At 34.2% G+C, this 24,517-nt stretch overlaps 1 protein-coding gene across 1 annotated transcript in view; it reads left to right on the forward strand.

Annotated features, from left to right (window-relative positions):
- Positions 1-24,517, forward strand: part of LOC114333630 (VPS35 endosomal protein-sorting factor-like) — a 106,953-nt gene that overhangs the window by 6,706 nt on the left and 75,730 nt on the right. The window contains exons 2-8 of the mRNA XM_050654355.1: positions 512-590; positions 3,042-3,221; positions 9,979-10,147; positions 18,252-18,582; positions 19,714-19,890; positions 21,750-21,927; positions 23,734-23,903. Coding sequence (XP_050510312.1) covers positions 512-590; positions 3,042-3,221; positions 9,979-10,147; positions 18,252-18,582; positions 19,714-19,890; positions 21,750-21,927; positions 23,734-23,903 — 1,284 coding nt within the window. The remainder of the gene's footprint in view (positions 1-511; positions 591-3,041; positions 3,222-9,978; positions 10,148-18,251; positions 18,583-19,713; positions 19,891-21,749; positions 21,928-23,733; positions 23,904-24,517) is intronic.

Here is a 24,517-nt window from a genome sequence, read left to right on the forward strand (position 1 = left end):
CATGCCAAACAAGTTGATATTGCGCTAAATGTGATATGCAAGAAAGTAATGGGGTGCATGAAATCAATGCCACTCTCAAGTCTATATAAAGCAGAGCGGCATGGCCTATACAAAGCTGTAACACTAGGAAAAGCTTCCTTGGAGCAGTGCAGGATGAACTGCCTGAGTATTTTCCTTTTCCACAGGTTAAATGGACCGGCCAGTCTCTAGACTTTAAAACGTGGAAAACTATGAATAGGCTAAGAACGGCCCAGAACAGGGGTCGCTCCAGTAAAATCAAACATGGTAAAATGGGGGAAAATAGACCAAGATGATGTGAACTGTGACTATGGAGAAACACAGAATATGGAACATCTTACATGCAGAAACTGTCCTCATCGGTGTACCCTCAAAGATTTGTGGCTCGCCAACAAAGATGGAACCGATGTAGCCCAATACGGGACCGAAATGTTATGAATGACATGTCTGGCATGATAAAGTAAAATAAGTTTACAATTTATTTTAATTTCAGGAAAACAGTAATCAATGACCATGCAGCCACCAGTAAATTACTGCGGATGCCAGTTAATGACCATCCTTTAAAGAGTATAGTAAGTTATATTCAATGTTATATTAGCAAAAGTCAAATTTCATAACCATTAATTTATTGAAGAATATAATAAATCTTCAAAGAATTACATCATCATCATTCTCTTTGCCTCATCCCTATCCGGGGTCAGCTTCCCTAGTTGCATATCTCCACACAATTCTATCTTGGGTCATATCAATATTAATTCCCTTTACCAATATATCTTGCCTAAGCGTCTCCCCCAGGTCTTATTTGGTCTTCCTCTCCTACTCCTTCCAGGAATCTGCACTTTAGCAATTCTTTGTATTGGGTGAATAACGTCTTGACATTAAACGTGACCAAACCATCTTAATACGTTGACGGACAGTGCGTCAAATGTACAAGCAAGTGTTGGGACACTGTATGTATTTTGCAAAGTAGAATAGGGGAATATGCAACGTCTATAGATGTAGTGTCAGATTATATCAATGGAAATTAGACGTCTATAGACGTTCTGTCTGTCAACGTGTTAACATATGCACTCTCATGTTGGCATCAATTGGTGCCACATCTAGACTTCCCCTAATTTACTCATTTTTAATTTTATCCTTCTCCACTCATCCATCTAAGCGTTCTCATTTCTGCTACATGCATTCGTTGTTCCTCTTTCTTTTTGACTGCTCAACATTCAGTTCCGTACATTATAGCCGGTCTTATGGCAGTTTTGTAGAATTAGTTTCCCTTCAGCTTCATTGGAATTTTTCTGTCACACAACACACAACTTCTTCCTTCCACTTCGTCTATCCAGCCCTAATTCTACTGCATGCATCTCCTCTATTTCTTCATTACTCTGTAATACCGATCCTAGGTACTTAAAACTATTGGTTTTCACAATTTTTCACCATCCAAAGATATCATTTTATTTGTAGTAACTCTATCTTTAAATGAACATTCCTAATACTCTTGGCCTACTATGTTTTAAACCTTTTTCCTCCAGAACTTGTCTCCACTGTTCCAGTTTTTGTTCCAAGTCTCTTTCACTATTTCCTTCTACCACTACATAATTAGCATATATTAAAAACCATGCAATGTTACCCTGTAGTTTCACTGTTATCTGGTCCAAAACTAATAAGAATAAATAAGGACTAAGCACCAAGCGTTGGTGCAATCCTACTTTCACATTAAATTTATCACTCTCCCACACTGGCCGTAACACTAGTGTTGTTACTCCCTCATACATATCACTCACAATCTTTACATATTAACCAGGGACTCCTTTCTTATTGAGTGCCTACCTCAGAATCTCTCTGCATCTGCAGACTTATCAGATTAATTCTACCAGATATTAGAGGATAAAAACAGATTGTTAGTTAAAGATATTTTTTTTTTCATTCTCGTACTATCATCAATCAACGAAAAACATTCAACTGTTATACATGATTTGAGTCAGTAAAATAAAGAAGTTTTGTTTGTGTAAAGAATAAGTTTTTTATTAATTAATAATTAAGAAAATTTTTACATAAAATGAAGTTATATCAGACAATGATATTATTGATACACTTACACTAACAAAAAATATTTCTACAAAATAACACTTTAAAAAAATCAAATTCCACTAAGAAAAGAAATTTTTTTTCTGTAGTTTGCTGTATACCATCAATCACAAAAATTGGAAAAAATCCTTTGTAAAAGGTATAAAATTTTTTATTAAAAATCCCTTTAAGAGCTACATCACAAAACGTTTTCGATTTTATAAAAAATCATCATCAGTGTTAGACCTAAAAGTAAGTATAACCGTTTTAATGAATGTAAAGTTGATGTTTAAATTTTGAGTAAGGTTAAAGCAAGTTGGTTATACTTACAGATTGGATACCAGCTGAGCCACAAAAGAAATATTCGGGTAAAAACCCTTTAAATATAATATGGATGCATTAAACATGCATACTTAAATAAAATGCCTTAGGATGGATACATGGCAACAAGGATATTGCCCTTAGGTAAGGTATTGAATTTCCCAACACGTGGGATGCAAATTGAGTTGTTTACATTCCAATTTATTTGCCATTAAGTTATTGGACTGTAAACAACTCAATTTGCATCCCACGTGTTGGGAAATTCAATACCTTACCTAAGGGCATTATCCTTATTGCCATGTATCCATCCTAAGGCATTTTATTTAAGTATGCATCTTTAATGCATCTATATTACATTTAAAGGGTTTTTACCCGAATATTTCTTTTGTGGCTCAGCTGGCATCCAATCTGTAAGTATAACCAACTTGCTTTAACCTTAGTCAAAATTTAAACATCAACTTTACATTCATTAAAACGGTTATACTTACTTTTAGGTCTAACACTGATGATGATTTTTTATAAAATCGAAAACGTTTTGTTGTGATATAGCCCTTAAAGGGATTTTTAATAAAAAATTTTATACCTTTTACAAAGGATTTTTTCCAATTTTTTTTAATCATTTTTAAAACCATTTTTTTTAGGTTACAGAAAGAGTTGCAAGAAAAATTTTGGGACCAGTTCCTGTTAGTGGAATGACTACTCCAGTTGCAACTCCTGTTTCGTTATTGGAACCACTAACTCTGGCATTGAAGCAGCTTGATCCCCTTTCAGAATTTGCCCTCCAAGAGATGGACCCGTTATCAAAAATGGCAGCAGAAGCAGTAATTATTGTTTTGTTAATAATTCTAGTCTACTTCCAAATTTCTCTTAGGAACAAGAACTGTGGTATATTTTAATATTCTTCAAGAGTACCTACTTCTGCAAACATGAAGTACATAGGGGAGATATGCCTGAGACGTCATACTTTTTTTTAAATGTTTTGTAATCGATAATCGATAGAGTTAGACATGTAATAAAAATCAAAGTCAGTGCTAGGAACATTTACATAAATATAACATTATTTTTTAACAAGATTATAACATATATTATAGATTTTTTCTGAAAAAATAAATTTTAAAGTATTACATGTGCCATCTCACCCACATAGATGTGGGTAAGATGGCATACCCTTCAAATAAAGGTACTAATCTCGACATAAGTCACAAATAATTTTTTTTTGTAGTCTTGGATACTCTGGCACATTCGGAATATGACCACTTGCCACAAATTTGGCATCTTAGTCAGGTTTCTCGAGAACGAGATGATGAAAAGAGGCCATTACAAAAAATACAAGCAGCATCTTCCTCGTCACTTGTCTCAACATCGACGAAATCGATTTTGTCGGTTCGAATTCCTCTTAAAACGACCCATAACTGTAACGATAAACTTCAATCATATGACAAAATTAATGCAGTGTAAAAACACATAAGGGTGAGATGGCATACCTATGCCATCTAATCCACCTACTTACTATGCCATCTCAGGCAACATTGCAATCATACCGTTTTTTAACCTAATTTTTCTTAAGCACATTTTTAAGATATAAATCGATGCAGGCGTGATAGGCATAAGGTAAAAGAACATCACAAAATTTAAAAACTTAGGTGTAGAGACTCGCGAATTATAATGTGATACAAAAAAGTCAATAAATATTTTGTCCTACTTAATTAACATTCCAAAGGCTACTGCTGTCAAAATAAAACTAACATGCATAAGTTCAACAATGTTGACAAATTTTAACTTGAGGAACTGAAAACTGTCACACTAGGCACCAAATTTGAAATAGTTTACGAAAAACTCGTGAAATGCCATCTCAGCCAGTATGCCGTCGCAGGCATATTTCCCCTAAACTATTTTTAGATTGACCTACTTTGATTAAGCTGATGTTTGTTTATTCTGTTAAAATAATGTTTAAATTTAAATAAAATACTTTATTATTAAAAAAATTAAGATACAGATTTAAACTTTTCCTTCTATCAATACAACTGTTCAATTTTCAAAACTCTTATCAAAAGTTAGACTTCGGGTTCTCATTTTTCCATGTTAATCTGTGCCTCTCCAATATTCGCGGTGTCAAGTACTTGGAGGGGATACGAGAAACGATCGTGCGCGAACAGTGGAGAAATCTTGCAACTTTCTTAAATAATTCATTGTCAATTGAAATTGTCAAATTGACGTATATTTCATATCTACTGTCATTGAAGAAGAAAAATTATATGTTGCTCCACAATATTGATATGATATGCAATTATTATATAAAAGTAAATTAATTTATTGTATTTTGCTTGCAGTACTGCATTTTAATATGTAATTAATTTTATTTACTACATACATGTAGGATTGTAAATATTTTATCTTAATTTTTAAGATACCCTGTATATAATATTTCTTAATTATTAGTACGAGAACGGGATAGAGTCTCACACATATGTACCTACGTTGGCACAGATGGGTGGAACGAATTGGGGATTACGGCGACGGTAGCGGACTACTTTTAATTTTTGTATTACATATTGGGTTATTGGAAGATGTCGGTATATGCTTTGAACCAATTTTAATTGGGTTGTTTCACAGGAAAAAGGAGATTAGCCTAAGACGGTTTGTTTTAGCGTAGGGAAAGAGAAAAAATACATTCAGTCGATTCTAACATCTTAAACGCGCCAGATCTGTTCTTAGGTTAGGGATAATAGACGGGTATTATAGTGATTAGACGCAAATTATCTATAAATACATTTCCCTTTTGTAAGAGTAAGAACACGTAAGATTTTTGGTCGCAAATTACACAAGCACTTTTACATTTCGTTAATTTAATAGTAACAATAATTTAGTCATCTATTTTATTAATTAAAACTATTCAACATCAAACGGACTTTTATTACGATCGTCTTTAAAGAAAACCTACATTTGGGGGCTCAAACCGCGGATCTAAGAAAGACAATTTCGTTATAAAGTTCGCGAAATACCGTAAAGTGACGTGTAATTAAAAAATCGGTTCAATTGACGTGACGTAATTTTTGGAAACTGTTTATGACTGTTCGGGAAACGTGGAAACTGTTGGTGATTTTCGGACTTTTTTAAACTATTGGTGACTTCCGAACTTTGTGAACTGTTGGTGAATGGTTGTGTTGGTGGAGTAGCAGGCTAGTACAGTGTAGACGACGCTGTTAGGCAAATACGACGGCTGTTTGGGCAGTGACGACGACGAGACGCAATCATAGCAAGCAGTATTACCAAGGAGAAATCAGGTGTGTTTGTTCCAATATTTTAAAAATAGTCAAGACACTTTGGTCTTGTGTCTGGAAATTAGAAATCTGACCAAAGATTATTTTTTTCGAGGAGCTGTGAACTGGAACTTTGACGATAAACAGTGAATGTTGTGAAAGAACTATCATAAATTATTTAACGATTGACTTTTTTTTGTTTTTCATTGTTTTTTTTTGTTCATTTATTGTAATAAATCATAACTTTGTTAGTATTTGTAGTAAATATTGATAATTTTTAAGTAAAAGCGACTACAATTCTACAGTTCACAAGTACAATTTGCACACGGGAAAAAAATAATCTAACTTTTTACTTAAAAGATAATCTATCTTTTTATTTTTATTTTTTTTTTATTTTTTATTATATACTTTTTTAAAATGCAGTCTAAACAAACTCTTAACGATTTTCCAAAAATTAGTTGAAACCTTAAAAATTCGGCATTAAGTGCTGTTAAGGCATTGCATGTTGTCGCGTACGGGGATAAAGGGTTACCACGACAAACTAGGAAGAATTTGCGGAATTTTACAAATTTTGCGTGGGATAAAGAATCCCAGGAATATTCCACAAAAATAGACGACATTAAAAACAAACTAAGTATGCCGGACTTAGTAGCAGTTTGCAGTGTTTTAGATCTGAACTACACTGGTTCAGAAGACGACGTGATTGAACGTATTTGTTCATTTTTGAACGACTTCAATCTTGAAGACGAGAATGACGATGAAGACGAAGACGTTAGCGATGATGACGGTGATAAAGACGTTTATCACAAGGAAAACGGTAAAGACGTTACCGAAGACGATCGCTATAATGAAGATAACGACGCAAATAGTGATAAAGACGCTTATCACGAGGAAGAAGGTAAAGACGTTACCGACGACGATAATAATGATGACGATATGGATGATGAAAGGACGACGGATTTATTTACGAGGAATAGATCAAAATCAAACAAAATGACGAGAGGTAGATTGAATGATTCATTTGCCTTAACTTTTAGAGACGTAGAGGATAGTATAAGAAATTTCGACGGAAAAGACGATTATTCCATAGTAAAATGGATCGCTGATTGTGAAGAAATTTCCAATCTGATGGGATGGAATGATTTGCAAATGCTAATTTTTGCTAAACGATCTCTAAAAGGAATAGCTAAACTGTATATACAGTCAGAGAAAGGAGTTAATAGCTGGAAGCTCCTGAAGAAGAGACTGACAACAGAGTTTGAGAACAAAATAAGTAGTGCCGAAATACACAAAATGCTGATGAATAGAAAGAAGAAACAAGGTGAAAGCGTACAGGAGTATGTACTAAAAATGAGAGAAATCGGTAGCAGAGGAAACATCGAAAATGAAGTCATAATGCAGTATATAATTGAGGGAATTATGGACGATCCTGCTAATAAAGTAATACTTTATGGTGCCAAAAATTTCAATGACTTTAAAGAGAAGATTAAACTGTACGAATTGATTAAAAAACAGACGACGCAAAAATCAGTTAAAACCGAGACGCATAAAAAGACGTGGACGAACGAGGAAGTAAGACGAGATGAAAGAAGAGCGCCTCAAAGTAGGAATAAAAAGGAAGAAAAATGTTTCAATTGTGGACTTGAGGGACACAGATCGATGGATTGTCCTGACAAAGCCAAGGGAGTAAAATGTTTTAGATGCAATCAGTTTGAACACAGGTCTTTTCGATGCAATGAGAAAGAAGAAGAACCATCAACTTCTGACATGTAAATGTTGTTAACTTGGGGTATAAAAACTCGGTAACATTGAAGGTTGGAAAATTATCACTACGTGCATTATTGGATACAGGAAGTGACATTAGTTCAGTACGAGAAGATATTTTTGAAAAATATTTTGATGACGTGATTCTTTCACAAAACATATTAGATTTAAGTGGATTAGGAGGTACGAGAGTTAAAACTTTAGGTTCATTTAATAAAATGGTAGAAATTCAAGGAGAGGATTTTAATATTTTATTTCATGTTATTCCAAAAGGAGCACTAGACGTTGAAATTATTCTCGGAAACAATATACTGAAACAAGCAGAAATTAAAATAACAGAAGACGGAATAATTTTATCTAAAAAAAGAGTAGATACTTTTATAAGGAGGATTACAGTAATTAGCGAGACGACAGTCAATAATGATTTTCAGCTGAACCATACAGAAGATAAAAAAATAAAGACGGATATAGAGGAAGTAGTCAAAAGTTACGAACCTGACAAGACAAAGACGACGGAAGCATACGAGGACTTGTTTATAAAAAAAACAATATTCTGTTTAAATACGAAGACGGCAAGGATGTGTTAGTCATTCCGAAAAGAATGCAAACAGAAATAATTAGAAACTTAAACGAGGTAGAACATTTTGCTGTAACAAAAACACCAGATTTGATTCGAAGAGAATGTTACATTCCAAATCGTAGAGAAGAATTCGAGCACTGTATAGGGAATTGCGTTAAATGTATACTTGGAAGCAAAAAAGAAGTTATAGAATGCGTGAAGAGACATCAAAAGGATTTCGGAAATCCGCTCCGTATAATATCTGACAGAGGTACCGTATTTACGGCGAAGGAATTCGAAGACTATTGCGAACAAAGAAGCATAAATTCGACGCCGTTTGAAGTACTGTTCGGAACGAAGATGAAGAACAAAGAAGATCTGAGGATGAAGGAGATCATAGAACAGGAGATAATTAAACAATTTGATGAAGATAGAGGGATGCTGAGAAACGAGAGTCGACGTCAGTTAGTCAAAATTCAAGAGGAAAATAGACATAGATATGATCTACGAAGAAAAAGGCCGAGGATGTATAAAAAGGGGGACTTAGTGGCAATCAAGAGAACACAGTTTGGTGGAGGACTCAAACTGCTGAAGAAATATTTTGGACCGTACGTGGTAGTACAAGTGAATCCAAATGACAGGTACGAGGTAAAGAAATCTGGATACCATGATGGACCTCAGAGCACTTCAACGTGTGCAGAGTACATGAAGCCGTGGATAGATAACTTCATGGAATCCGAGTCGGATTCCGAACAGGATGGCCGAATGTAGGATTGTAAATATTTTATCTTAATTTTTAAGATACCCTGTATATAATATTTCTTAATTATTAGTACGAGAACGGGATAGAGTCTCACACATATGTACCTACGTTGGCACAGATGGGTGGAACGAATTAGGGATTACGGCAACGGTAGCGGACTACTTTTAATTTTTATATTACATATTGGGTTATTGGAAGATGTCGGTATATGTTTTGAACCAATTTTAATTGGGTTGTTTCACAGGAAAAAGGAGATTAGCCTAAGACGGTTTGTTTTAGCGTAGGGAAAGAGAACGAATACATTCAGTCGATTCTAACATCTTAAACGCGACAGATCTGTTCTTAGGTTAGGGATAATAGACGGGTATTATATTGATTAGACGCAAATTATCTATAAATACATTTCCCTTTTGTAAGAGTAAGAACACGTAAGATTTTTGGTCGCAAATTACACAAGCACTTTTACATTTCGTTAATTTAATAGTAACAATAATTTAGTCATCTATTTTATTAATTAAAACTATTAAACATCAAACGGACTTTTATTACGATCGTCTTTAAAGAAAACCTACATACAATTGTTTACCTTTTAATAACATAACCTTAATATTAATTTTTCTTCTTATAATTTGTTTTGGACTATGGCCTTGACAATTATCCAGCAGCCAATATAATTAAAAATGCGAAAAATGTTGCCGAGTTATGAAACCAGGTGTCGCTTTTCCGAACTTGCACGGTCCCAATACAGTAAGCGCCACGCTAGTAGACACACGGGTACCTAATTGCTAGGCGTATCGGCTACTCCGGTCCGTTCTCACACGTGACTTTCATGTCTGTCATATGTCATGTGACCGTCATGTCATGTATTTTATAATTCTACAAAACACATGACAACTATAAACTTATTAAACAATAAACTGTTCTATAAACTGTCAACTCTCTATGCTTATATACATTTTCTGACGTTCTAGACGTCACTAGACATTTCTAGGTTATTCGATGACATCTCGAATAATCTCCAACTTTGGATCTGTTTACTTCTCAATTACCTTCTCAGGCATAAAAGTAAAGAGTGCAACAAGTGAAGGCTCCAGGACTGTATTAGCTCAATGTGCCCGTGTGTCTACTAGCATGGTGGTTACTGTATGTATTTTCGTAGTGTAATCCAGAAAATTGTTTGTTATTTAAGAATCAATTCCAAATTTTGTACTAATTGCATTTTACTTTTCTAGAGTGTTCAAAATCTACCTTTATCAAGAGGTAATACAAGCAAAGAAGGTGAAAATGATTTATTTCATCATATGGAACCATGGCCTTTGAGGAAAACTGCCATATTGACTAAGTATACAACATCAGAGAAGTTATCCATTATTACGAGTTTCTTATCAGAGGGCGAAAAGGGTATGTTATTTGCAGAATTTGAAATATGTAGAATGTTTCTTTCTTATTATTTTGTTGCTGCTTATTGTTTGTAAGGAAAAATCTACATGCACTATACGAAAAATATCCCTGAGATTGCTGAATTTAAGTATTCTGCATGGATGATCCAAGTATCTTCATATGGGAGCACTAGTAAAATATCCACTTTCTAGCTAAAAGCTGGTGTACAGGAAACAAGTGATGGAACAAATGAAACTTTGACGTGGTGTCATCATAAACATTATTCAGAAAAGTGCCCCTATAGGCTATTGATTATGTATTTTAGAAAGGAACTACAACATTGATGGGGTTTTATTGTTTCATATAGTCAATAGACCTCTAAATATGAAAAAACCGCGGAGTGCTACCATTTAAAGGGGTGCGTTTTTGAGAAAGGGGTGAATTAGTCCCTAGGCACAGGGCGAATTAGGGTGAGTTCTATGCATTTTCAGTACAAACACGACTTCAGGAAAATAGTTCCAGGTTAAATTTGCTATCGAAACATCACACTTTAAAGTGAAAAATATTTTTTTTTACAAAAATATATTCAAAAGAAAAGCAAGAAAAAAACACGAAAGATAGCAATTTTGTTTTTTGGCCCATAACTATTTTCCACAGGGATATAGGTATTAGGCATTTCTTCACAGAAAAAAACTTTCATTCTTCTTCTTTAAATCGACGTTTGGTAGAAGTATCTATGATTTATAGTTTCCAAACTATGATTTTTCAAAGTTCGTCACTCACAGCGATTTTGGCCCATTTTCCTTGTTACTTCTCAAACATTGTTCTGTAACTTTTTTCTACGTAGATTTAGATATATGCAATGTTACATTTAATAGGAAGAAAAGTCAATTACGTTTAAAATGGTCTATTGTAGAAGGCTTTATGACTATTTTTAAGCAAGATATGGTTATTCAAAATTTTATACTTTTAATGATTTTTTGTATATTTTACGATTATTTTTAAATTTCTAATTATAACTTTCTTTATTGTATATTTAGGTATATACATTGTACAATAAAAAAGAAAGCATATTTTCTTTACTTTAAAACGGTGTATTGTAAAATCATCTAGGACTATTTTTAAACAAGATATAGGCTTTTTCAAAATGTGACATATACACATGCAATAGGTCCCACTAAGTTGGAACCACATGGAATACTTTTTTATTATTAACTTTATGAAAGAAAGTTATTCTTTATAAAATGCTCTGCATAGTCTAATTACCTATGATCCAATCATCAGATATAAAATTCTATCAATAGTGTACGAGTTGTGTTAAAAAATATGAATTTCGCTCAAGAGTAAAGTACCTTTATATTTCACAATATCGAAAAGTGTTATTAAGAAAAGTTATTTGGAATTAAAAATTATGTTACAATATGCATGTATATTCTTCTAATTGAAAAAAATTTAAAAAATATTAAAATTTTTTTCAAATTACGGATACCCTTGGATGTACTACGGATATCTTGTTTAAAAATAGTCCTAGAATTTTTTGCAGTACACCATTTTAAAGTAAAGAAAATAAGCTTTTTTATTCCACAATGTACATACCTAAATGTACAAGAAAAAAGTCATAATGAGAAATTTAAAAAATAATCATTAAAAATATCAAAAATCATTTAAAAGTATAAAACCTTGAAAAATCATAACTTGCTTAAAAAGAGCCGTACGACCTTATGCAACAGACCATTTTAAATATAATTGACTTCTCTTTCTACTAAATGTACCATTACATATACCTAGATACGCGTAGAAAAAAGTTACAGAACAATGTTTGCAAAATAATGGGGGAAATGGTCCAAAAATGCTGTGAGCGGCAAATTTTGAAAAATCCTATTTCGGAAACTATAAATCCTAGAGACTTTTACTAAACTTCATTTTAAAGATGAAGGACGGGAGTTATTTTTTGCTGTAGCAATACCTATACCTATCTATATCAATGTGGAAAAAAGTTATGGGGCAAAAATCAAAATTGCTTTCTTTCGTGGTTATTTCTTGCTTTTCTTTTAAATATATTTTTGTAAAAAAAATATTTTTGACTTTAAAATGTGATATTTCAATAGAAAATTTAACCTTGAACAATTTTCCTGTAGACGTGTTTGTAACAAAAGTGCATAGAACTCACCCTAATTCACCCTGTGCCTAGGGACTAATTCACTCCTTTCTCAAAAACGCACCCATTTAAATGGTAGCACTCCGCGGTTTTTTCAGATATAGAGATCCATTGACCATATGAGACAATAAAATCTTGTTAACGTTGTAGTTCCTTTTCGCTCTTTTATTTTGAACATAATCAATAGCCTACTATCACCTTATACTGTTCTGTCTTTTGTTACTTTCGTTTCATAAATTTCGGGGGTGATATCTGTGAGCCGGGGGAACGTGGTTTTTTGAAAACTGAAAACTTTTTCATACCCATACGACAACTCGAATGGGTATGAACCATTCGAATCGTGATGCTCGTACACGAATTATTGTTGTCATTTCAGCTGTCATGATAGTTTTAGCTGATAGTGTTAATTGTGTTGTTGGCTACAATATTTTTACATTGAAATTTAATTCCAATGGCTGGTTTAAATAATTCTTTAATAGAAAGAAAGAACATGTTGTACGATTATGTCTTGAAAATATTACAGGCTTGTTCCAACTCGACACAAAACCGTTCTTGAACCGCCACGCTCATGCGCAATAACGAACAATTATGCGCAGTAACACATTTTTCGTTACTGCGCGGTTCACGAACCGTTCAAGAACGGTTTTGTGTCGAGTTACAACAAGCCTAACCTAACCTAACTTTATGTATGCATTTTAGCATTGGATCTAAGCTCCACCTCCAAACTTGACATATCACACCGTTGCCATATCCTCAATGTTTTCATACTATCACATTACATAAAGGTGCATTTAAAAATTCGCTTTGAAGTAAAGTTTTGAAAAGTAAATAGTAAAATATCAGTGTAAATACTGGATACAAAAATAATATTATTAAACAAAATAGCACACTTTCTGCGGACTTTGCAAATCGATATTACTAATATACCTATGCAATCTTAAGATCCGATTACACTTAAAATAACTGCTAAATAACTTTACCCAAAAATGGCCTTTTTTATAATTTGTTCAGACTATAAGTCGTTTTTTTTGTTTTTTTTTTGTTGCATCATCGGCTATACGTGATGAACACATTTTTCAAAAAGAACCAACAACGTAAGTGGACGTGGGCTAGTCCAGATGGCATAACAAAAAACGAAATCGATTTCATCATCACAAACAGAAAAAATATTATCCAAGATGTTACAGTAATCAATAAAATCACTGTTGGGAGTGACCATCGGTTGGTTAGAGCAAAAATATTGATCAACATTAGACAAGAGAGGACAGCAATGATAACAGAGAGGCATTCTAATAAATGGGAATCGATAGAAGATAGTGTAGCTTATCAGAATCTCATAACTTCAGAACTGAAAGAAGTAGAACATCTAAATGAAAATGCATTAGATATAGAGGTGACAAACATGCGAATAAACAGTGCGATTCGAAACGCTCATAGCAAATATAAGGAAAAAAGAAAAAACAAGATAGATAAACTTACTCAAGCTACTAAAGACCTTATAAACAAAAGAAGAGAATTGAAAAACAAATACACAGATAATTTTGCAGCACTTAGACAGTTAAACAAAGATATCACAAAATCCATTCGAAAAGATGTCAGAAATTACAACACTGAACACATAACTCAAGCAATTGATAAAAATAAGAGTTTAAAGGTACTGCGCCGACAAATGACTGAAGGATCGAAAAATATTTGTAAACTTGTAAATAAAAAAGGAGAAATAACAACAAATAAGGAAGATATTTTAAAAATTGCTTAAGATTTTTACTCAGAATTGTATAAGCGAGAACAACTTCCAGATCCTGATCAAAGTCAAATACCAAAAGTTCAAAATGTAGGCTCAGAAGACATCCCAGATATCACAACAGAGGAAATAAAATCAGCTCTCTCGGAGATGAAAAACAATAAATCACCTGGAGAAGATGGGATAGTCATTGAACACATCAAAGAAGGAGGAGAAACGTTAATAAATGTGTTGAAAAAGATGTTCAATGTTTGTTTGACAAGAGGCGTAACCCCCTCTCAGTGGCATAATGCAATAATAACCATAATGCATAAAAAAGGTGACATTTCAGATCTGAAGAACTACAGACCTATTAGTTTGCTCTCCCATACATACAAACTATTCATGAAGATAATAACACAACGTTATAAAAACGCTAATAGAAAAGTGCACAGAGTATAACAAGCCTATCTTTCTTATATTCGTGGATTATGAAAAGGCGTTCGATACTATAGATCATCATAAAATGCTTCGAGCATTGGCGGACTGCCCCATTGACTACCGATATATCGCCTTGATTAAAAGTATCTACGAAACTGGTACAGCTTGTGTTCGACTTCATGAAGATACCAAGAAATTTAGAATAGAACGTGGAATTAGACAGGGTGATACTATCTCCCCGAAATTGTTTACAGCTGCTCTTGAATATATGTTCAAGCAAATGGAAGGAGAGGATAATATGGGAATCAATATAAACGGGGAGGATCTGAACCACCTAAGATTTGCCGATGACATCGTTTTAATATCTGATAGAGTTGATAAAGCTACAAAAATGCTGCACACGCTCTATAAAGTGTCAAAAACAATTGGTCTTAAAATTAACACCTCAAAGACAAAATTTATGACCAACCTTGTAGTCAGCGATAAAATTCAGATTGAGAGTCATAGCATCGACCAAGTAATAGCTTACAAATATCTAGGGCATGAGATTCGCTTAGGCCGAGATAACCAGACAACTGAAATACAAAGAAGGATAGGTCTCACATGGGCTGCCTTCGGTAGATTAAAAAACATTTTCAAGTCTAATATTCCAGTTTGTTTAAAAAGAAAGGTTTTTGACCAGTGTGTTTTACTGGTTCTTACATATGGTGCAGAAACACTAACTCTGACAAAAAGAACAATAAATAAAATAAGAGTTACACAACGCGCTATGGAAAGATCAATGTTAGGTATTACCATCAGAGATAAAGTACCGAACCTAGAAATAAGAAGAAGAACGGGAGTCACGGAGGCAGTTGAAAGAATAGCCATGGCTAAATGGGCTTGGGCAGGACATGTTGCCAGACTGACGGATGACAGATGGACCAAAAAGATTCTGGAATGGCGACCAAGGCAGGAGGCATATCGAAGCAGAGGACGACCACCGACTAGATGGACGGATGATATCAAGCGCATCACCACAAATTGGATGCAAGAAGCTCAAGATAGAAATAGGTGGAAATTTTTACGGGAGGCCTACGTTCAGCAGTGGACAAATATAGGCTAGTTGATGATGATGATGATAAGTCGTTATCTTTATATATTAAACGTTCTTATACAATCTTATTCTTGTACATTATACCCCAGTATAATATATATAACAAATATAACATTATTTGTTTTTAATACTGCGATTATACCATTGATTGAAATTATACAGACATTGACAAAAAAAAGTATGGCAACATTGTGACTCTTCAGATGACAAATAAGTTTAATGTTATTCGAATTTGCAGTGTTGCCGATGCAAATTCTTCTCGTATACGTATAACATTTCGAAGGACGTTCAAAAATACACATTCACGTTCGTATACGAAATTTTTCATTCGAGTTAACTCGTATGCGAAAATATTCGATTGAATTCGAAAATACGACCCCTGTTCAGAGTTCGATCGTAAACTGAGACTAAGGTTTACTAAATGCTACGTATGGTCGGTGCTGCTATATGGCTGAGAGGGCTGGACACTGAAAACGAGGGATATAAACAGATTAGAAGCCTTCGAAATGTGGTTATCGCCGTATTCTAAAGATACCATGGATGGCGAAAGTCGCAAATATAGATGTCCTTAAAAGAATCAACCAATTTCGAAACCACCAAGAAAAGGAAAAGCGTCACATCTGGGTCACATCATGCGAAACGAAAAATACCAGTTCCTTCAACTTATAATCGAGGACAAAATTGAAGGCAAGAAAGGAAGAGGACGCAAGAAAATGTCCTGGCTCTGAAACATAAGGCAATGGACAGGGATTAATGACATACAATCTCTGATACACATTGCAAGAAACAGAGAGTTAATGGAAAATGTGATCGCTAACATCCATTAGTAGATTTGCATCTGAAGAAGAAGAATCTGTGAGTAAGGTCTTACATATGAAGGGTACAGGGGAATAACAGCCAAAGTCACATTTTTTCAAAATTGAGTTTTTCGCGCCATTCTATACTAAACCATCAGAAGTCACTATTCTAATTGTAAAAAATTCAAAATATAGCCTCAGTCCATAGTTCTTAACGTTTGAAAATACATATACCGTACAGGCAAATAACAGCCAGCGTTCACAGGCAGAAAGGAAACAACAATCAAAATTCAAAAGTTAATAAAAAAAATTAATACTTTAAACATTAAATTTGATTATACAGTATGCGGCAAAATAAACAGTACTGAAATGAATATTGAAATGTTTATGATTATTTATATATCTAGTATACGGTATATGTAATATAGCCTTGCAAACATTATTCACGACGACGCACGTTCCCGATAAAATAGATGTCAAAGATGCCCTCTAAAATGTTAACAAGCTGAATGTAGCGGATTTAACTAATAAATACTGGAAGCTAAAGAACTCGCCTCCACTTTGCGAGGCTTTTCGAGATCTGTCAAATTTTGACTGTGATTATAACGTGATTGATAGCTTTGGACTTGAAGATTTTCATTCTTTTTTACATACAGTTAAATTAGTAAAACCAAGTTACCATGAAAACAGTGATCTTAACATCTTAAGAACATTCTTAGAGAATTGGTCAGACTCTGTAAATATAATCAAGTATATTCAAATGGGAAATAAGCCACAATTTTACCTAAAAATGATTTTATTAACGTTTCGACGATTTACTATGGAATCTCTAACGCGAGAATTTCAGTGCCACCGTTGCATTTGGTTGTCTTTTTAAAGACAGATCACATGCTATGATTTTTTGTGGCGGATATTCTTGAGTTGGGATTGATTTCATGTAATCGAATGAACTATCTTTTAGTAAAGTCGTCCCAGGAACGCAACTCATCAATATTGGCAATATCATTTTAAAGTCGTCTACTTTAAAATGTATAATACGTGTCTGAATTTCCGATATAAATGAGTCAGATTAAATAAATTATTAGAAGAATTTTTTACTAAGCAACAACATTTTTGTTTATTTAGTATTATTTTGTATTTTGACAACGACACCCGACTTGGGCGTCGAAACGTTAATAAAATCATTTTTAGGTAAAATTGTGGCTTATTTCCCATTTGAATATACTTGATTATAAAAATGCCACAAGAAAATAGCTTCAGAACAACATCTGTAAATATATATACAGATGCATCTAAGACGTTAGTTAGCACTGGATGTGCCTTTTACATGCCTGCTACTAAAACAGAAAAAATGTTTAAGTTAGGCCATGATTTTTCTATCTTCAGTGCTGAAGCCATAGCAATTTATGAGGCCCTGTAATATTTTAAAGAATTAGAAGATATATCTGCAACAATTATTTCCGATTCACTCTCTGTTTTTGTATCCATTTTCAATAAAAAACCTCTAATAGTTTTCGATATATAGGAAAAAATCGATTTTCATTTTGTAACTTCAAAGGGCTATAACTTTTTTTATGTGCACATTTGGACTAAGGTAAGTTAGGTTCAATCGAACTATTTTTGGTCCCAGAATATGTGATTTAATTTATGACCTGTATTTTTGTTACACCCTGTATAGTTTGGCAAAAATTACCCAAAATTACAGAAATCATATCAATCAACGCACAATCGAAGTTACACAATTAGTTCAAATATCGACTTCTAGTCCTACTTCCGGTCCCGTTGGGAGAAATCCTAGGACTTACGAATTCCAATTGCTTTTTATAATTGCAATATAGTACACATCATATTGTATAAATGTTTCAAATCAAAAACGATATACTTAATCTATTGCACGATTTTTGTTACAGTGACTGTGAAAGCACAAAGTACTGCCGTGGACAAAGTCCAACATCGTTTAAAACAGTTGGACTCTTTCGAGGAAGGTTCCCAACAAAGATTGGATGTATCGCAAGCTGAATACGTATCAAAAATCGAGCAGTTGAACCGAGAGCTGGTTTTAGCTTGGAATACAGAGCAAAGAGTCAAAGCTCTGAAAATAGCGATACAGTGTGCAAAGCTTTTGGGAGACACAGAAGTACTTCCCTTCTATCCGAGTAAGTTTGTTCTGGTCACGGATATTTTGGATACGTTTGGAAAATTGGTTTATGATCGACTGAAAACAAAAGCCCAATTTATAAAGTAAGTTTATATCGTATTTATGCCTGGTTGCACCAACACATCTTAAGCTTAAGACGTACCTTAAGCTCAGCTTACGAAACATCCGCGTTATACCTTGGAGTCTTAAATCAATTTTCAACTTGCCACAATGGATTGCTATATGGATTGCATAGATAAGAATCGAAAATTATGGAGCAAGACTTAAAACGATTCTATCTATAAGCTGAGCTTAGCTAAGCTGGAGCTTAAGATTTGTTGGTGCAACCAGTAATATATTATATATTAATATATTATATATTAATATATTACTTACTGAAAAAAGGCAGGCACGCCGGCGGTATAATTATTCTTCTAGAGAAGTCCCAAGATATATTTAATTTTGATTTACTAATTTTGGCACATGGTATTGGCTGATGTTTGATTTCATTTTAGTTAGATTTCATTTCCATCCAAAATCTTGCTTCAATTCCGTCACTTAAATAATGGTGAGAATAATTCTCAAGATACGGCGTGCCTCTTAAATCGAGTTTTTACTGACCAATTGTCGTCCCAATCGAAAAATCGATTTCGTTCCACTCCAAAGAGGTTGTCGCGCATGTGTAGAGAAATGTCGTTTTTAGATCGATTGCGGGCGTATCACAAGAAATTTCTTGAGGGGTATTATTAAGTTTAATTAAATTAATTTAATCAAAGCGTAACCGCTACACTCTCAAATACATTCCGTATTGTTTATTATTGTTTAACTTATTGTGATTTCTATGGAAAAGTGGCTTAATTTCTCGATATTGTTTCTGTGAGTTAAAAAGAGACCTAGTATAAAAGTAATTCGTGAATAATTTCATGCATGGAAAAAGATTGCGTGGACGATAATTTCCTCTGTCTGTTCAGGTGGTATTTTGTAATTTGAAATCAACTTTTCGATGGGCTAGAGACTTGAAATTTCAACACATTAAACCCCACGTGAGTTGTGCTTAACTCACACAAGGCGTTCTGTGAGTTAAATATAGTTCCATATAAGATTAATATTCTAAACATGTATTTTGAACAAAAAATAAATAAATAATTTGGCGGTTAATGTGTTAAACACAGCTCAAGACTGAATGTAATGGAAATGCAATAATATTATGTATTTTATATTCTTAACTGTTTTAGACCCGGTTCTATTACACCGACAACTTTACCAGACGATTTTACACCTGATATGGTTCCTGATACAGCAAAAGAAACCTGTCTCAATTGGTTCTATAAAATAGCTTCAATACGGGAGCTTGTTCCTAGATTATATGTAGAAATAGCTCTTTTAAATTCGTATCGGTTTATATCTACCAAGTAAGTCCCCATTTTTGTCTTATAATTATACAGATAAACTTAGCTTACAGAAGATATCCCAGAAATGGCACTAAGATAATGCTGGGTGACATGTTCTTAAAGATAATTCATAAGATAATTGAATCGGTCGTTTCAGAAACCGGACATGATAAAAAAATCGATTTTCGTTTTTGTGCATTTTTACTACCCTTAGATACAGAGTCACATGTTTTACGAAAAACCCGAGCCGATTTAACATCCTAAATGAACCTCAAGAGTGGAGAAAATTTTTCTGTATCAAGAGAATCCCGGTAACCCCTAGATGTTTTTTGTCCTTTTCCACAACTTTGCTTTTTTGGACATCTCGGGTTTCTGGAACGACTGATTCAATTTACAAGCTATGCAAAAGTCAAATTTCCCCCAACCAGCTCAGTTTCATAAATGCTGTTGGTACGAGAGAGGATTTGTTTTCAGTGCAAGTCTTATTCCACAGTTGAAGAGATATCAATTGCGACGTACAACGTACATGTATGTCTGGTTGATTATGAGAAAGCGTTTTATCGAGTACAGCAGCTAATGATGCAAATACTAAAAGAAGATGGAATTAACAATCAAGATCTGAAAATAACTAGAAACTTTTACTGGAATCGGAACCGCAAATCTCAAAATTGACGGTGAAGACAAAGTTTTGGACAACATTGAAGAAGGCGTTGTACTAAAGATGTACCTGTTAAACATCAGGTTTGCAGCTTTACCCTAGTATTTTAGGAAAACCTAGAAGTCTTACAAGTCCTTATGATCCAAATCACGGATTATAGTCAACAGTATGGACTCAACATAAACGTAAAAAAGACAAAGCTCATGATAATTAGCAAGAAACAGATGACAGAATGGACCAATAACCAGGAGATAAGAGCGTGTATCGGAAAAGCTAGATAGATCCACTTTCAACTTGATGAGGCCCTTCTTAAAAAGCCAAAATCTTTCTTTAGTATAAAAGTAAGAATGCTGTCTTCTGTCCTTTTATATGGTGTTGAATCGTGGACCTTGAACGGAGATATGTGCAGCAGATTGGAAACATTTGAGATATCTGAGAAGATCCCGTGAACTGACCGAGTAGCAAATGAGAAGGTCCTCATTTGCGTTTCGGATATTTGAGAAGAACGAAGAAGAACCGGAAGATAATGTTAGGGAGGAAAACTACATAGTTTGGACACATTATATGAAATAAATCCAGATATACCTTCATATAAGCCAGTAGGTCCAGGGTGAAGAACATCCTGGTTAAAGAACCTCAGAATCTGGCAACACAACATATGTGCAGTTTTTCCTCGCTGCTGTAGACAAGATAAGATTGCCATGATGATTTCTAGGGCGCAAATTGGAATACTTTGGTCATATAATGCGTCACAAAGAAAAATATGACATACTTCACCTTGTCATGCAAGGTAAAATAATGGGAAAAAGAAGTGTAGGCCGCCGTACAACTTCTTGGCTTAAAAACCTACGCCAATGGTTTGGGAAAACTAGCACTGAACTATTTCGTGCGGCTGTAAATAAGACAGTGATTGTTAATATGCTGGGCAACATGAGAGCCAACGATCGACAAGCGGTCTCGGCACCTTAAGAAGAAGAAGATGATTTCTAACATTCGTCACGGACAGGTACACAAAGAAGAATAGACCAACTGGCAGTTGTTGAATAGGCCAAGTACTCATTGGCTCATCTTTGACTCTGCGTTATATATTGTATTCTAAGTTATTTGAATGGGGTTGATTTTTTAGTAAAACGTTCAATTTTTAATATAAATGTACCTGGTGTCACATATGGATACCAGAACTGTATAAATGCAATTTATCTGTAAGGTTACTCTTTTCTAGCGAATGCTGTGAAAGCCTGCAGAGAATGACTGACATGGTCCACGGAATTGGCAATCCGTTAGTGGCTTTGTATGTTAGATGTTATTTATGCAGAATTGGAATAACTGTTTTAAAGAAAAAATCGGAATTTGGGTTTTTACTTGCCAATTTTACAGGATTCTTAGACTCTTATCAACATGTAAGTGTTTATTTAAAATTAATATTTAACCTTCAGCCGGACGCGCTGCGTAAACTCAATTTTTCCTTGTTAAGTGTTAACGGGATATGCTATGTACGTGATCTTTTTAAAATTCCCTTATTGGTTAATCCTTAGTGGGTACCCATCATCGTCTCGTGAAATTCAAGTACAATTAGTTAGTTATCGCTGTTTGTTATGAATAGTGCTTACTTCCACGTGATATAACCGAGTTTCTGTTCAGGATGTTTCCGAAGCAATCAGTTCCACACCAAGAAGACGAAAATCCTGCTAAGCGTGGTAGATTCTGCAATTGTTACAGTGAACAAATTAAGTCGTATACGCCTATGAAATGTACAAAATGTAGTGCATTCACTTGTAAACGGCATTCTAAATCTAATATTGTGTGTACAAATTGTAATGTTATGAATAAATTAAAGTTTTTTTGTACAATTTATTAAAATAATTATTAGTCAAATTAATAAAGCTTTTTTATTTTTTGACAAAATAAATAACGATACAGTTAGTCAATATTAAAAAAGTGTCGAAAATAATAAGGAACTACATGGCAGCAAATTGCTGCTGCGCTCCCGACGTTGTAACTTTTAAGGCACGCCCGGCCGAAGGTTAAAGAAACTCAGAAAATTTAGCTATCAATAATTATACAAGGTGTCCCAAAAGTAGTGGAACGGTCGAATATTTCGCGAACTAAACATCGGATCGAAAAACTGAGAAATACGTGTTCAATAATTTTCAAATATCTATCCAATGACACTTAACACCAACCCCCATTACACTTCCTGGAGGTGGGGTGGGGGTAACTTTAAAATCTCAAATGGAAACCCCTAGTTTTTCCTGCAGATTTGGATTCGTTACGTAAAAGTAAGCAACTTTTATTCAAGACATTTTTTCGAACTGTGGATAGATGGCGCTATAATTGGAAAAAACGATTTATCCTGATACCACAGGTAAATTATAGAAACGGTCTAATATCTCAAAAATACACTTCCAAATGAGTACACCCCCTGGAGGTGGGATGGGGGGTAACTTAAAAATCTTAAATAGCAACCCCCACTTTTTATTACAGATTCGGATTCGTCATGAAAAATTAAGCAACATTTATTCAAAACATTTTTCAGAATTGTTGATAGATGGCGCTTTAATTGGAAAAATACGATTTATTAGCGCCATTTATCAGCAATTTTAAAAAATGTTTCGAATAAATGTTGCTTAATTTTTTATGACGAATTCGAATCTGCAATAAAAAATGGGGGTTGCTACTTAAGATTTAAAATTTACCCCCCACCCCACCGGGGGTGGGGTGGAGGGTCATGTGTGGTGTTAATCGATAGGTTTTCGAAAAATATTAAAAACCTGTTTTTTGGTTTCTCATTTGGAAGTGTATTTCTCGAGACATTAGACCGTTTCTATAATTTACTTATGGTATCAGGATAAATTCTTTTTCCCCATTATAGCGCCATCTATCCACAGTTCGAAAAAAGTCTTGAATAAAAGTTGCTTACTTTTACGTAAGAAATCCAAATCTGCAAGAAAAACTGGGGGTTTCCATTTGAGATTTTAAAGTTACCCCCCACCCCACCTCCAGGGGGTATAGTGGGGGTTGGCGTTTGGTGTCATTGGATAGATTTTTGAAAATTATTGAATACGTATTTTTCAGTTTTTCGATCCGATGTTTATTTCGCGAAATATTCGACCGTTCCGCTACTTTTGGGACACCCTATATAAGTATTGTTTTGAGTAGGTATACAAAATGAATTTATCAACTAAAGCCTTGTATTTGTCTTTCAGTTATTTAGTCGAAGTGTCAAGAATGATCTAGAAAGACAAAATATGCAACTACCCAGTTATATTACACTTTACACGCCTGCATTAGATTTTATTCTGGAAGCAGTGAATTGTGTAGTAAATGAATCCTACCTACCGAACTTACTTACCATATGTAGGAAAAATAGAAACAGGTAACTCTATATACATTTTTTACCATACAAGTTCAGTTAATTTCATGTTAACTTTTAAATTACTTTACACTATTTGACTTTATGAAATCCCCTTGTCGTGGACATGGGCTACCTAAATTATCTTCTCAACTGTCAAATATTAGTGACTCTTTTTTTAATCTCAACGGTAAATCATAAATAAAATCAACTTAACAATACGCCACATAAGGATGACACATCACGTCGTCATTAAATAAAATTAAATAAAATCAACTTAACAATATGCCACATAAGGATGACATATCACGTCGTCACTCAGCAGTCATATAAACCCAAATAAACAACAAAAAAACACGTCGCCATTCATTTCGAGGTTAGGTCTAGGTCTACGATATGGTATTTCCTGCATTCTGCTACAGGCTTTGGTTTACTTTGAGTACCGTACCCAAGTTATAGGCGTGGGTAGCTTCCTAGACAATTTTTCGATAATGTTCTCGATTTTGCGCGGCATGTCACCATTCATCTGCTGGTAAGCCAGTCCATTGACGAAGATTTCGGAGTCATGAATACTTCTTCCTGCCAATTCCCCCTTTTCCCTCGATCTTTCCGTTAACTATTAACTGCAGTATCCAGTA

This window comes from Diabrotica virgifera, chromosome 6, assembly GCF_917563875.1.
Source record: "Diabrotica virgifera virgifera chromosome 6, PGI_DIABVI_V3a".
NCBI lineage: Eukaryota > Metazoa > Arthropoda > Insecta > Coleoptera > Chrysomelidae > Diabrotica > Diabrotica virgifera.